Source organism: Antedon bifida, chromosome 9, assembly GCF_963402885.1.
Source record: "Antedon bifida chromosome 9, ecAntBifi1.1, whole genome shotgun sequence".
Classification (NCBI taxonomy): domain Eukaryota; kingdom Metazoa; phylum Echinodermata; class Crinoidea; order Comatulida; family Antedonidae; genus Antedon; species Antedon bifida.
This window is the reverse complement of record NC_136234.1, coordinates 1,708,155-1,722,925: the sequence shown is the minus strand read 5'-3', so window position 1 is coordinate 1,722,925 and position 14,771 is coordinate 1,708,155. Positions and strand designations below refer to the sequence as shown.

The window sequence follows — 14,771 nt, the reverse complement described above, 5'->3', positions numbered from 1 at the left end:
AAGGAAACTTGATATTTTGGTCATTTTTCGACCTTTTTATTTTTCGACATAACTGAGTTCTATGGTACTATAAGATGATCATAAAGCAATATATGATCATATACAGCAATATAAACGCGTAATAATTGAATTTTAAAAACTTGATATTTTGGCCATTTTTCGAAAAAATCCCTTACTATAGTACAGGGATTTTTTCGAAAAATTGCCAATTTTCGACCTTTTTATTTTTTGACATAACTAAGTTCTATGGTACTATAAGATGATCATAAAGCAATATATGATCATATACAGCAATATAAACGCGTATTAATTGAATTTTAAAAACTTGATATTTTGGCCATTTTTCGACCTTTTTATTTTTCGACATAACTGGGTTCTATGGTACTATAAGATGATCATAAAGCAATATATTATCATATACAGCAATTTAAACGCAAAATAATTGAATTTTAAAAACTTGATATTTTGGCAATTTTTCGAAAAATGGCCAATTTTCTACCTTTTTATTTTTCGACATAACTGAGTTCTATGGTACTATAAGATGATCATAAAGCAATATATGATCATATACAGCAATATAGACGCAAACAAATTGAATTTTAAAAACTTGATATTTTGGCAATTTTTCAAAAAATGGCCAATTTTCGACCCTTTTATTTTTCGACATAAATGTTTCTATGGCACTATAAGATATTGTATGATCATATACAGCAATATTATCGCATAAAAATTGAATTTTAAAAACTTGATATTTTGGCCATTTTTCGAAAAAATCCCTTACTATAGTACAGGGATTTTTTCAAAAAATGGCCAATTTTCGACCCTTTTATTTTTCGACTTAAATGGTTTCTATGGCACTATAAGATGTTGTATGATCATATACAGCAATATTACCGCATAAAAATTGAATTTCAAAAACTTGATATTTTGGCCATTTTTCGAAAAAATCCCTTACTGTACAGGGATTTTTTCAAAAAATGGCCAATTTTCGACCCTTTTATTTTTCGACATAAATGGTTTCTATGGCACTATACTATATTGTATAATCATATACAGCAATATTACCGCATAAAAATTGAATTTCAAAAACTTGATATTTTGGCCATTTTTCGAAAAAATCCCTTACTATAGTACAGGGATTTTTTCAAAAAATGGCAAATTTTCGACCCTTTTATTTTTCGACATAACTGGGTTCTATGGTACTATAAGATGATCATAAAGCAATATATGATCATATACGGCAATATAAACGCATAATAATTGAATTGTAAAAACTTGATATTTTGGCCATTTTTCGAAAAAATCCCTTACTATAGTACAGGGATTTTTTCGAAAAATGGCCAATTTTCGAACTTTTTATTTGTCGACATAACTGGGTTCTATGGTACTATAAGATGATCATAAAGCAGTATATGATCATATACAGCAATATAAACGCGTAATAATTGAATTTTAAAAACTTGATATTTTGGCCATTTTTCGAAAAAATCCCTTACTATAGTACAGGGATTTTTTCTAAAAATGGCCAATTTTCGACCCTTTTATTTTTGGACATAAATGTTTCTATGGCACTATAAGATATTGTATGATCATATACAGCAATATTATCGCATAAAAATCCCTTACTATAGTACAGGGATTTTTTCAAAAAATGGCCAATTTTCGACCCTTTTATTTTTCGACTTAAATGGTTTCTATGGCACTATAAGATGTTGTATGATCATATACAGCAATATTACCGCATAAAAATTGAATTTCAAAAACTTGATATTTTGGCCATTTTTCGAAAAAATCCCTTACTATAGTACAGGGATTTTTTCAAAAAATGGCCAATTTTCGACCCTTTTATTTTTCGACATAAATGGTTTCTATGGCACTATACTATATTGTATAATCATATACAGCAATATTACCGCATAAAAATTGAATTTCAAAAACTTGATATTTTGGCCATTTTTCGAAAAAATCCCTTACTATAGTACAGGGATTTTTTCTAAAAATGGCCAATTTTCGACCCTTTTATTTTTGGACATAAATGTTTCTATGGCACTATAAGATATTGTATGATCATATACAGCAGTATTATCGCATAAAAATTGAATGTTAAAAACTTGATATTTTGGCCATTTTTCGAAAAAATCCCTTACTATAGTACAGGGATTTTTTCAAAAAATGGCCAATTTTCGACCCTTTTATTTTTCGACTTAAATGGTTTCTATGGCACTATAAGATGTTGTATGATCATATACAGCAATATTACCGCATAAAAATTGAATTTCAAAAACTTGATATTTTGGCCATTTTTCGAAAAAATCCCTTACTCTATAGTACAGGGATTTTTTCAAAAAATGGCCAATTTTCGACCCTTTTATTTTTCGACATAAATGGTTTCTATGGCACTATACTATATTGTATAATCATATACAGCAATATTACCGCATAAAAATTGAATTTCAAAAACTTGATATTTTGGCCATTTTTCGAAAAAAATCCCTTACTATAGTACAGGGATTTTTTCAAAAAATGGCCAATTTTCGACCCTTTTATTTTTCGACATAAATGGTTTCTATAGCACTATAAGATATTGTATGATCATATACAGCAATATTATCGCATAAAAATTGAATTTTAAAAACTTGATATTTTGGCCATTTTTCGACAAAATCCCTTACTATAGTACAGGGATTTTTTCAAAAAATGGCCAATTTTCGACCCTTTTATTTTTCGACATGAATGGTTTCTATGGCAATATAAGATATTGTATGATCATATACAGCAATATTATCGCATAAAAATTGAATTTTAAAAACTTGATATTTTGACCATTTTTCGAAAAAATCCCTTACTATACTACAGGGATTTTATCAAAAAATTGCCATTTTTCGACCCTTTTATTTTTTGACATAAATGGTTTCTATCGAACTATAAGATATTGTATAATCATATACAGCAATATTATCGCATAAAAATTGAATTTTAAAAACTTGATATTTTGGCAATTTTTCGAAAAAATCCCTTACTATAGTACAGGGATTTTTTCAAAAAATGGCCAATTTTCGACCCTTTTATTTTTCGACTTAATTGATTTCTATGGCACTATAAGATATTGTATGATCATATACAGCAATATTATCGCATAAAAATTGAATTTTAAAAACTTGATATTTTGGCCATTTTTCGAAAAAATCCCTTACTATACTACAGGGATTTTATCAAAAAATTGCCATTTTTCGACCCTTTTATTTTTCGACATAAATGGTTACTATATCGTATATATTTGCATGCTCAGACGCACATAATGTGTTCTGCGCATGTTACCTCAATATACTACACTACTAATTTGACATTTGTATAGTTGTTCACTTTATTGGTATCAAACAACCCATGCTAATGCAGCCTATATATTCATACAAATAAATAAACAACAAAATGTATATAATATTTAAAAAATCAATTATCTGGATTTGAACCTGCGACCATTCACGTTTGAGGAGAATAAAATAGCGAGATTTTCTGTGATTTACGCATGCGCCATAGGAATACACATCAATTGATAACAAATTTAGTTTAGGTTTTAAAAATAAACGGTATGTTGGGGTAAAGTAAATTATTACCGTCATGTAAATAGTAACAATTACATATTTTATCTCTATAAAATAGAAAAATGTGGATTATTAATCTTTTTTTTTCATGGTTTTTTTTAAAACAATACATTGTTAATTCAATATATGAATGACTTGACATTAAACTGAACTTAACATTTATTTTATCATTAATATCGCTGGGTGATGCTAAGTTTCCATCAGTTAAATTGTATATTAAAATAAGTATAGTAATAATATCTAATATTTCTCAAATACTAAAATATAGAAAGTATAATTGACTCATTATTTATCATTGTTTAACATAAACAAATAAAATGAACACTTTTTACAACATTTATACCATTTATAATATATTTTTCACAGATACATGATCGAAATATTAAGTTAAATATACAACCAAGAAACAATCCTTATCTAGAGTTAATAATCTTTATTTCTCACACACCAAATTTATTCAAAGATGTACTGTCACTTCTTTAGTGAAAAAAAGGATAACAAATTGATTATTATACAGATATTGATTCATATTGATTATAGATGATTATGTAGTATAATTATACATAGAAGTTACAATATAACAAATTGTTGTTTTGGCGTGTTTCTGTTTCATCAAACAACACCATTTAACTGGTTGTTATCGGCTGTTTAGCTTCTCTGTTTAACTGGCTACTTGTCAAAGACCACATAGTCATCGCATCCCACAGCACGTCCTCTTACCAATTACAGGATGGATGAACTATACCAAGTCTCATGTGAGGCTTAGGGAGTGGAATTATTTACAGTGTTGAGGCAATAGATCAGGATTGAACCCTAGACCTTGGGATTGAAAGGCAAACATGTTAACAACCAAACTAAAGCTCCATTGCGGTTATTTAAGGAGCGACAATGCTGTTTGTTTATAATTAAACAGAAACACACAAGTTGAAAACATAGAAATTATGAATAAGCCAATTCAGAATGTTGACAAAATGTTTGAAAATCAAATGTTTTTATTTTTTCCATGAGCAATCAATTTTAGATTTTATGGAGTGACAGTCCATCTTTGTGAAAGTCTAATAAACACTATTATTGTAATGATTTTCTATTGTAATTTCTATTTACTACGGTTTGCATTAAAAAATTCACATTCTATAAGTTTTCTTAGTTTTGTATTTCTTTCTTCAAAAGCAGGGTATTTTTTATGTACCATTTCCTATAGAATGTTTCATTCCTTTTTTTTACCACTTTCATTTCATGAAGAATATTGCATTTTTCATATACAAACTTTCTATTTGTTATTGTATATAATATTAATATAAATCCAAAGGCAAAGTACTGAAAAACAATGCTGTGGTTACATTACTGGCTGTCAGTACAGATACAAAATAAGTAAGGAAAAATAAAAAGAAAACTGAGTGGACAACAGGGCTAGATTTACTAGCTACATCCCATTTGACTGGCCCAAAACAACAATCTTTGTAAAATGAGTGGCAAAAAGGGCACTAGCCCACTAGGCAAAAAGGACGACTGGCTAGCCCAGACTTGTTGAATGGGCTGGTATATAAAATGTCAGAATATCAACAATTTTAAATTCATTTTTGGTGGTCAAACAACAACCAAAAAAAAAACTTTAAACAAAATTTAGAGGCCAATAGAGGTAGAGAAAAGGTACTTATACACTCAATGTTTAATATAGTTTATTTTAAACATAAAACTATAAAACCTAATTTGCTAAGCAATACATCGTACACAATCTTTACTATATAGTTTAAGTTTAATATTCAATAAGTACAGTATTAAACATTGAATTTTTCGTATTATATACTGAAGTTCGTACACTTGTACGGAAGCTACACTATTTAGAAGTAATTGTTTTATACTATTATTGAATCACGATATAAAGGAAACATTTCCTGATAATATCTTATTTTTAAATAACTATGTTGTATGTTATATAGAAAATACAACAACTACTTTAATCAAAAGAGTTTGCAACACAACAGAAATATAAAAAAAAAGCAGTACAGTTGTATGGTACTAATAGCAACAGTGATGCAAATTAAAACATTCAAATCACACATACTAGCTTTATGTCGTAGTCATGGCGACACAAGAAACACTTAGTTACAAAATAGTGTCAACATGCAGTGTTGTCAGCAGTGCGAATGTTGCCATTGACGACCGATTCTGGTTTGTTGACTAATACAAGTTTGCTGGTTCAGTTTAAACTTGTCATACGTCCACTACCATTTTCTTGTGTATGTCCATAGTACCAACAATCTGAGATAAAAAAATTAAAATATTAGATTATAAATGTATGTGACCTCATTAAAAATGTATTTGACCTCATTATAAATGCATGTGACCTCATTATAAATGCATGTGACCTCATTACAAATGTATGTAACCTCATTATAAATGTATGCAACCCTATTATGTGTGACCTCATTAAAAATGTATTTGACCTTATTAAAAATGCATGTGACCTCATTATAAATGTATTTGACCTCATAAATATATGCAACCTCATTTTAAATTTATTTGACCTCATAAATATATGCAACCTCACTATATAAATGTATGTGACCTCATAAAAATTACCAATATAATAATGTACTGTACGGTAAGTTATTCTTCGTCGGTCACATTTGCCTAACCATGCCATCATAGTCAATTGACGTGACTATCCCAACCGAAATGTTTGGTCGAGTGGTAAAGGGTTTACTCTATGACACTGGAACCCTGGGTTCGAGGTCTATCAATAGCGTGTTTTTTTAATAGTTGAGAGAGATTATGTAGAGGGTTAGGTTAAGTACATTTAGGAAGGTAATCTCTTCTTCTGTCTAGGCAAATGTGACCGAGGAAGAAGAGATTACCGTACTGTACCTTGTATGTAGAAAAGGGTCATAAAGAAAGGTCATATTGAATATAGAGACAAATTAAAAGAAATAACTAAATATTGTTTTCTTTGTGACTTACTCCGCAAAATTCTTCGTATGAAATCTTTCCATCGTTGTCCTTATCAGCATTGATTATTGTTTTATCTACGATCTGTTGAAGCTGGGTCTCTTTCAAGTTGTTTCCCACCATCATCTTAAGAACAGCGAAGAGCTCCCCATTTGAAATGTACCCGTCTTTATCCATATCATAAATTCTAAAAGCAACTACATAAAACAAAGGAGACAATCAAACAGCATTCGATCTAAATTCTGCTTCGAGGGTTTGGATATTGATTTATTTTGTGATAGTTTAAATGTATTTAAGGATAAAATTGTAAAATCTCTATAATGTTCCAATCTTTGTTTATGTTATTGTTGCTTATTTGAATTATTTATTATTGTTTAGATTCAACCTGTTAGTGGCGGTTTCATCGCTGTTGGTTGTCAACTGAATAAAATAAAAATAAAATATACAACATTTTTGTAGCCAAAATAGATAATTTCTATGCTCACTCTGTCCTATCTACAATACATCAACAACATTAGATTTATTATAATGTCGACTTAGTCCTACAGTAAATCATGCAGGACTAGAACAGGAAAAGCACACACAGAGACAGAACCTTAGATTTATATGCCAGCTTACTCCTAAATCACACCATGCCAGACAGATACTGACACAAAATCCCTTTTATTACATCTATAAATGGATTGTTTTGTTGTTCTGGACAGAACAAAATTGTTTTGATAAAGATAAGTTGCGGTATCAGTATTTCAATCTATTAGCTTTGCATTTCAATGAAAATAAAGGATAAAAAAGTGAATGAAATTGAATACAGCATACATACTGTACATATAAATGTATAAAACGTTTTAATGGCAGTATTCACAAGAGAGAATGATGTGAGCAGTCTTGGTACCACTTCTAATACAAAACATTTGGTTAAATGTGATAAATAGTCTTCCTTCATTCAACTTCCTTGTGATTGTAAAGTTTACTGCACAAACTATTTCTCTGCTAACAACACTTTAAAACACAGTTTGCAGTTGTAATTACCTGTACTGCAATGTATGTAGGGCGGTATAAAAATTAATTATTTTTACACAGTACCGCCGCCCTGATGTATATAATAGTTTTAACTGATTGCCCAAAAAAATTGCTTTTTAACCATTTTTGTTGAAAATGCCAATACAATGTCACATCTTACTTGGGGTTTTAACCTTTTATTTGCCGTTTTATTATAAGTGAAACAACTATTTTTGTTCTGCAGAGGTGAATAACCTTTAAAAAAACTACAAACCCGCCTATTCAAAGTTTGATTTTAGTATGTTTTTATGTTCTGGGGAAATGATGAATTTCAACGAGGAAGTTCAAAATGTTTTTTTCTTTTTGTTCAATTGCAAACATATTAAAATATCTCATTAGTTTTTATTCAGTCAAGCGTACCGTTCAATTCAAAATATTCCATTACATTTTAGTGATCCCAGAGGCCTAGAATATGTGTCATAATTAAAGAAATTTCAATATATTCAATGTATTCAGTGAATGAAATACAATAGCTCAAGGTAGAGCAACACTACTGTAAGCACTGCAAGGATGGTAGACATTTTTTAAAATAAGTTGTTGGCAAAAGATTTAACCAACATTCTCCACCCTATCCACATTTTCAATTGTCCAGTTTCCTCTAGACCTTACTTTCCTTTCCCTTATTTTCCTATACCACTCGGCGCTTCTTCCATTTTCCTCTATATTTAATTTTTTTATAACCCACTCTATTTTCATCCACACACCCTCTTATTTTCATCTACACGCCCTTTTAATTTTATTCACCCTTCCCTATTTCTGTCTATTCCTTTTTTCTTTCCTTTTCACACTCCATTTCTACTTACATTTCAATTTTGATTCTTTGTCGCCTTTTACACTGAATTGGGATACACCTTGTATGAATTCTGAAAAAAAAGAAATATAACTGCAGTTATGACCTTTGACCCTAATGGTTGGGTGAGACTTCTGTCTACCGCCTACATGTCTGGGTTCTATTTTACTTACAGATAATATCCTGTAATATATGTGTAAACATCACAGCTAATGCAGTTTCAAAATGGATTCTTATTTGCTTAATATATAATACTTGCATAACACAATTATAAACATTTTGATGGAACATTTGACACTGACAAGTCTACACTGAATTTTAAAATCAATTTAATCACCTATTTATATAACTTGTACATCAACCTATAAACCATAACAAAATAATTTTAATTTTTACAGATATTGGCTCATTTCTATTTTACATATTACTAAGTCAAATAAAAAATAAATATTGATTTGATAACAATTTCAATTTATAACCGATGAATAATTGAGTTCAGAAATAGACAAAAGAGACGGACACTAATGCAGCTAGAACCTAGAAGCAGCACATACAGTACAACAATATCAAATTGTTGCTCCAACTAGCGGAATAAATGCAGAATCAATTGTAATATGATTTAAGTATGAAATAGCATGCAATGCATTATGTTAGATCAAGCTGTCAGTCAATTGACATTGTTGGCTCATCCATCCACTATCAGTGTTGATGATATAAACATACTACAATACTCAAATAAACTACTAAAAAAACTACTTTAATATCTGAGGAATAATGTGTAATATACTATAACCGTACATTAAACCAAATATTTAAACAACATATTTTTTACTGAGGAATGGCTAGTGTTTCTCGAAAGTTCTACAATTTATCTATGTCTTATCTATGTGTGTTTTACTTTATCATTTTGATTTAGCTTTTTGTTAATCTTACAGTACATTGTATCTTTTAAATATGGTTGATAGTAAGACATAATAATATTTTTACTGGCTATAAAAATTCCCACAATTCTTACACAATACAGAAAATAGTAATTATTTCAAAGAGATCAAAATCATTTTTGTTTTAAATGGAAGTGAATACTGTATCAGTAACTTAATTAAATCTAAAAAATTTTCTTTGAAAATTTTAGTTACTGTGTATCTTTGTTGTTCATGTTTTGGAAAGAAACAATACAACTACTTTCTTTCAAAGGGTTCTTGCTGTATAAATAGTTTGAATACAATTAGATTGACTTAAATTTACCATATACTGTAACTGGTATATCTACAATTTGATGGCTTAAATTGTACATTGTTTGGGAGGCACTGATGTGTGAAGTACAGCACTTGGACACTAACAGTTAATTAATTTTGGCCATCATACGCTTTTAAACGTATTAATATACACTTTATTAACACAAATTAAATTAAAAAATAAATTTAATCTATGAGAATTCACCTTTAAAATCAACTTCTCCATTGCCATCTTCGTCAAATATGTCTATGACCCTTTGTACTAGAGGATTTTGCTGTAACTCTGGTAAAGACATGAACTCATCGATGCTAAGAGAACCAGAGTTATCAAGATCCAACTTCTTAAAGCGTTTTCCTAATCTCTTGATTTCATCGGCATCAACTGTTGGAATAAAAATCACATAAATTAAAATTCAAGAAAACGGTTGTAGGATTTAAAAATGTATCCATACTTTTTTATATATATATCTATGTATTTTTTTTTTATGAAAAGGGCGCTATATAAATAAATGTGGTATATTATTAGGATAAGGAGAATTTTTAAACATACTTTAATTTCTTTTAGAAAGCACATGATGTACCGCAAGCCTACTGTACAATACTGTTAGTTTACAAATGTTTGCCTTCGCTTTAAACAATATGGTAACTACAATTCAACTCATGTACTGTAGTTGACTCATGTTTAGTAGTGGAAACTCTGCCAAAACCACACTTTCAGTTGAGGTTCACAAGATCCTAAATTAATTTTCAATACAATACCAGAATTTCTGGAAATTGGTCATATGTTTGAGCAGTCCAAGGGTTTCCGGTTTTGGAAGAATAGACTGTTTTATAATACAATTTTTGTTATTATGTAAATCTGAATATGGTATTTCAAATACTATAATCTGATATTGGATTATGGAATTCTCACATGGTGTGTCCCAGCAAGACAGCTTTTAAAAGTAATATTTACTATACATAATGAGTTTTCAACATTTAGTAATTTAACTATAAAACCAGATAATTTGAATAATTTTAATTTAACAGACAATATTGTAAATTATTTGTAAACATTGCAATAAATTATACCTAATAAAATAAAAGGTGTTCCATGTATTTGAACATACAGTACATTCATTATCTTTCATTGGCAAGTGGATAAAAAAACGATAATTTGCTTTTATTTCAAAACCATAGCCGGGAAGTAATAATCGTGCAGTTTAATATAGTCAATAAACTTACAATTGGAGCACATCTCCATCGGCAATGACCCCTCATTTCCCTGCAAATAAAAACATTCATAATATAATAATAACAATAAAATAACAAACATTCATTCATTAACACATATGACAAAAAAGACCAAAATAAATCAGCTTTCGCTATTCAATTTAAGTTAGTTACTAACTAACCTACCTACTGTATATATATAGAGGGCAGCCTAGCTAGCTAGGGCTAGGCCTATATAATAATATATTATTAGTTAGGCATAGGCTAGGCCTACTGGCTAGGCTAGGGCCTACTACTGTACTAGGGCCTAGACTATATTAATTATATATATTTATTCATATTTCAATTTTTCTTAATTAATATGAACATCTTTATCAAGCCTCTTGATAAAGATTGGCAAGATTAGAAACAAACGCATTCCTCTCCAGCTATGAATGTTCCCGAATGTAGCCACTGTCTCTCTGTGTAGGAACGAGGCCTAGCCTACTAGAGAGAGACTACTACGGTACTACTACTAGGCCTACTACGGTACTATTGCTACTCTACCTAGTAGGCTAGGCTACCACCAGGAGCAAAAAGTCAAATTTGGATATTAGCTTAATTAGCTATTAAGTCAAGCAAGTAAACGGAAAACACAACAACGTTTGTATTCTGAAATACAAAAGATTCATATAATCATTAATCTTACCATTATTGTGATTTCAAATAGGTTAAAATTACGGTTTAAAAATCTACACAAGATCCGAAAAAACTCAGAAAAATACTACTCCACTGATATGATAGATACACAATCCGGGCAATTTAATCATATACGATTAGTCCATTAAATAGTAGGGATGAATAAATGTAAAACTTATTTATTGTGATTAAACCCTTATTATATTTTCAAAATTTGTCTAATAATAAAATAACTGAAAATATATTCTAATAAATACAGCTGCTCGTAATACATTTTATTGTACTACTTAAAACTAAGAATCACAAATAAACTACAGGTAACCCTGTTGATATTTAGATTGCGGTTTATATGTTCACGCCCTCTATCTACTGTGATTATTATTCTCTGGCTTCAATCCAAAATTATAAATCCTAACGCCTAGACACACCCACCCGGCCCAGAGATCAGATTTATATAGAAAATAATAAAATATGATCGTGAAATCGCAATATATACTGTATTGATCTTCGTATTAGCATATCAATCAAATATCTAGCATCCGAGTCATTTCAATTAATGTGAAATGGCTGCTAAATATATATATATGTTATGCGCGATTTGAACGATTTGCGCAATTTAAAATTGCGCAAAGAATTCCTTGCGCAATTTGAATTGAAACATCTGTTTCAAATTGCGCAAGCAACGTATTAAATTGCGCAAGTAATCTGCAAATTGCGCAAGGTTTTTCGACAGATTGTGAAATCATGCACACCTATATTTTTATAGTAATTTCTAAGAATGATTAAAAATTAAAGATAATATCGCATTTCCTTATTTTAATAGTGAAAATGTTGTTATTGTTAGCATACCAACGAAGACCCGACAAAGGAAAACGAAGCGGTGGTGTTCCGCCGGGGCGGGCGGCTATACTACTCTAGCCTACTACTGGCTATGTTTTGATAGCAAGTCTAAATGGTGGTGGCGGTAGACTATGTTGTGTATTACTGCCTTAATTTTTGTTATTTTTACATTTATTTTGATTTATTTCAAGAGTTACAATGAGTGATAATATTATTTAATTGTGTATGCCATTTATGTTGTGTATTATACACATGTTATCTTCGCATTTATTATGTTTCATTTTGAGTTATTAGTTTCCAATAAATTATTATTGTTAACCAATCGTCGACGTTAGCACGCATTCTGGTAGAATTCTGTTGCGCAATTTGACAATTTTACAAATTGTGCAGCGCAATTTTAAATTGCGCAAGGATTTTCTTGCGCAATTTGAAATTGCGCAAGTTGATTGCGCAATTTAATATTGCGCAAGAAAATCTTTGCGCAATTTGAAATTGCGCAAGAATTCTTTGCGCAATTTCAAATTGCGCAAGGAATTTTTTGCGCAATTTCAAATTGCGCAAATCGTTCAAATCGCGCATAACATATATATAATTATATTTCAAATTAGATTTGAATATGCTATTAATGTCACATAATAATTATTCACTTTGACCAAAATCTGGATCGAAAAAAAATGTACAGTATTTACCTGACAAAATTATGCAATTTCCGTCAGACAATGGGTTTTGGTTAAAATTAAACGTTTCTTTTGTCTTTTTATAAGTGAAATAATATTTTTTTGCTTTTTTTTACAGAAGTGAATAACTTTATTAAAACTTCAAAATGGCCTATTTAAAGTCTGATTTTATTAATCTTCATTTTTCATGTTTTTGGGGGACAATACGTTTTTAATTAATTGATGGAGGAGGAATTGCATGCAGCAGCCCAGAGAAAGGAAAAATATAAGTCTAGAGGGCGCTCACTAAGTTTTTTAAAGGACGTACTCTCTATAATTATTATGTGGTGCCACCAGCACGCTTTGTGTACTTCGTGTTTATCTTACGTAATATAAAACAAACCTTTCTAAAAAAAAGAGGAACATTCACAAGATGTCGAAATTATACAAAGTATTGACTGTTGGAGTTACGATTGGTGGAAGTGGTTTTCTTGCGTGGGGACTAATGCAAGCAATAACCCCTACTAGAGAACAGATGCTAGAGGTAGGCCTAAAAACCCATCTAGGCCTAGGCCTAGCTTTACTTTACTAGATAGAAGCGCACCCAAAACTCCTTCCGGCCGGTCTGGGTCCAACTCCATGCACATTAGACCACTGACCACAGCAGCCGCAGAGCCAATTGAAATGAGGTGTTGTTCATAATTGATTGGTAGAAAGTTCAATAGGAAAGTGACACAATTTCAATATTATTTATTAAATTTGAAGACATAATATTGTATATTATTAATAATAGTATTATTATGACTATGTCTATATTAATCATTTTTTATTTATTATTATTTATTTAGGTGTTGCCAGAAAAAAATCCACAGTATATGGCGGCATCGAGAAAGCGATCGCAGGAGTTTCTGGATGTAATCAAACTAGCAGCCGAAACAGACCAACCGGTTTACAGAGAGGGTATTGGGGTTATTTCCTCCCACATAAAAAAAGATTGACAAAATACTCAGAATTTTTATGCACAGCAATTGTGTCATTGTCTGAAGGACTGTGTTATTCTAATGACGATAGGGAGCTGTTTTAGTGTTTTTCATGACACGTCACTCAACCATGTGTCGTAGCTAAGCTGTTGAGTACAAAAGTCATTCTAATTAACTGTGTAGAAGTCCATGCATTTTTATGCTAAATAGACTTTTATTATGCATATTATATTAGGCAAGATTGACCAAGGAGAAGATATCAGTGCAAGAACAATATAAATTGACAGCAGAACTATTCTATCATGGCATCAATTAGATGCTAATAAATGAACAATTAGTTGTATTTAGCAATAGTAGTTTTAGTTTATAATGAGGCACTATACTACTGTGGTATGCTAATATCATGGATATAAGACAAACTCTGTTTGATAAACACAATGTGATTTTTGCTTGCTTTATTAAATAACCTTATGATAAACAATGAGTATTTTTTACTACTGACTGATACCAGCTTGAATATATGCTTTTGAGTTTTTGTCATTATTTTTCTGAATGGCGAGTTTCTAGAAACATTCACTTTGGTTTGTGTAGTACTTCATGTAAACTAAAAAAATGTTTCATTTATATATTCCCAAGTTACATTTTCCATGCCTTTAACAAATCAAAAATGAGTTTATAATACCAAACAGAACATACATATTTAAATTATTACAATTCTAAAGCTCTAGTTTCAAATATGGTAGTGATATGCCCAAATATGTTATAACATT

At 30.1% G+C, this 14,771-nt stretch overlaps 2 protein-coding genes across 2 annotated transcripts; one reads left to right on the top strand and one right to left on the bottom strand.

Annotated features, from left to right (window-relative positions):
* Positions 1-3,339: 3,339 nt before the first annotated feature.
* Positions 3,340-11,638, bottom strand: LOC144852802 (calcineurin subunit B type 1). The gene is made up of 6 exons (XM_078710783.1): positions 11,536-11,638; positions 10,860-10,899; positions 9,841-10,017; positions 8,414-8,473; positions 6,564-6,748; positions 3,340-5,864 (listed from the first exon to the last, which is right to left on the bottom strand). Exons 1-6 carry the CDS (start codon positions 11,536-11,538, stop codon positions 5,817-5,819), a joined length of 513 nt encoding a protein of 170 aa, XP_078566909.1. The 5' UTR covers positions 11,539-11,638; the 3' UTR covers positions 3,340-5,816.
* A 1,725-nt stretch (positions 11,639-13,363) lies between these two features.
* Positions 13,364-14,500, top strand: LOC144852804 (ubiquinol-cytochrome-c reductase complex assembly factor 3-like). Its single transcript, XM_078710784.1, has 2 exons — positions 13,364-13,565; positions 13,870-14,500. Exons 1-2 carry the CDS (start codon positions 13,455-13,457, stop codon positions 14,017-14,019), a joined length of 261 nt encoding a protein of 86 aa, XP_078566910.1. The 5' UTR covers positions 13,364-13,454; the 3' UTR covers positions 14,020-14,500.
* The last annotated feature ends 271 nt before the right edge of the window (positions 14,501-14,771 follow it).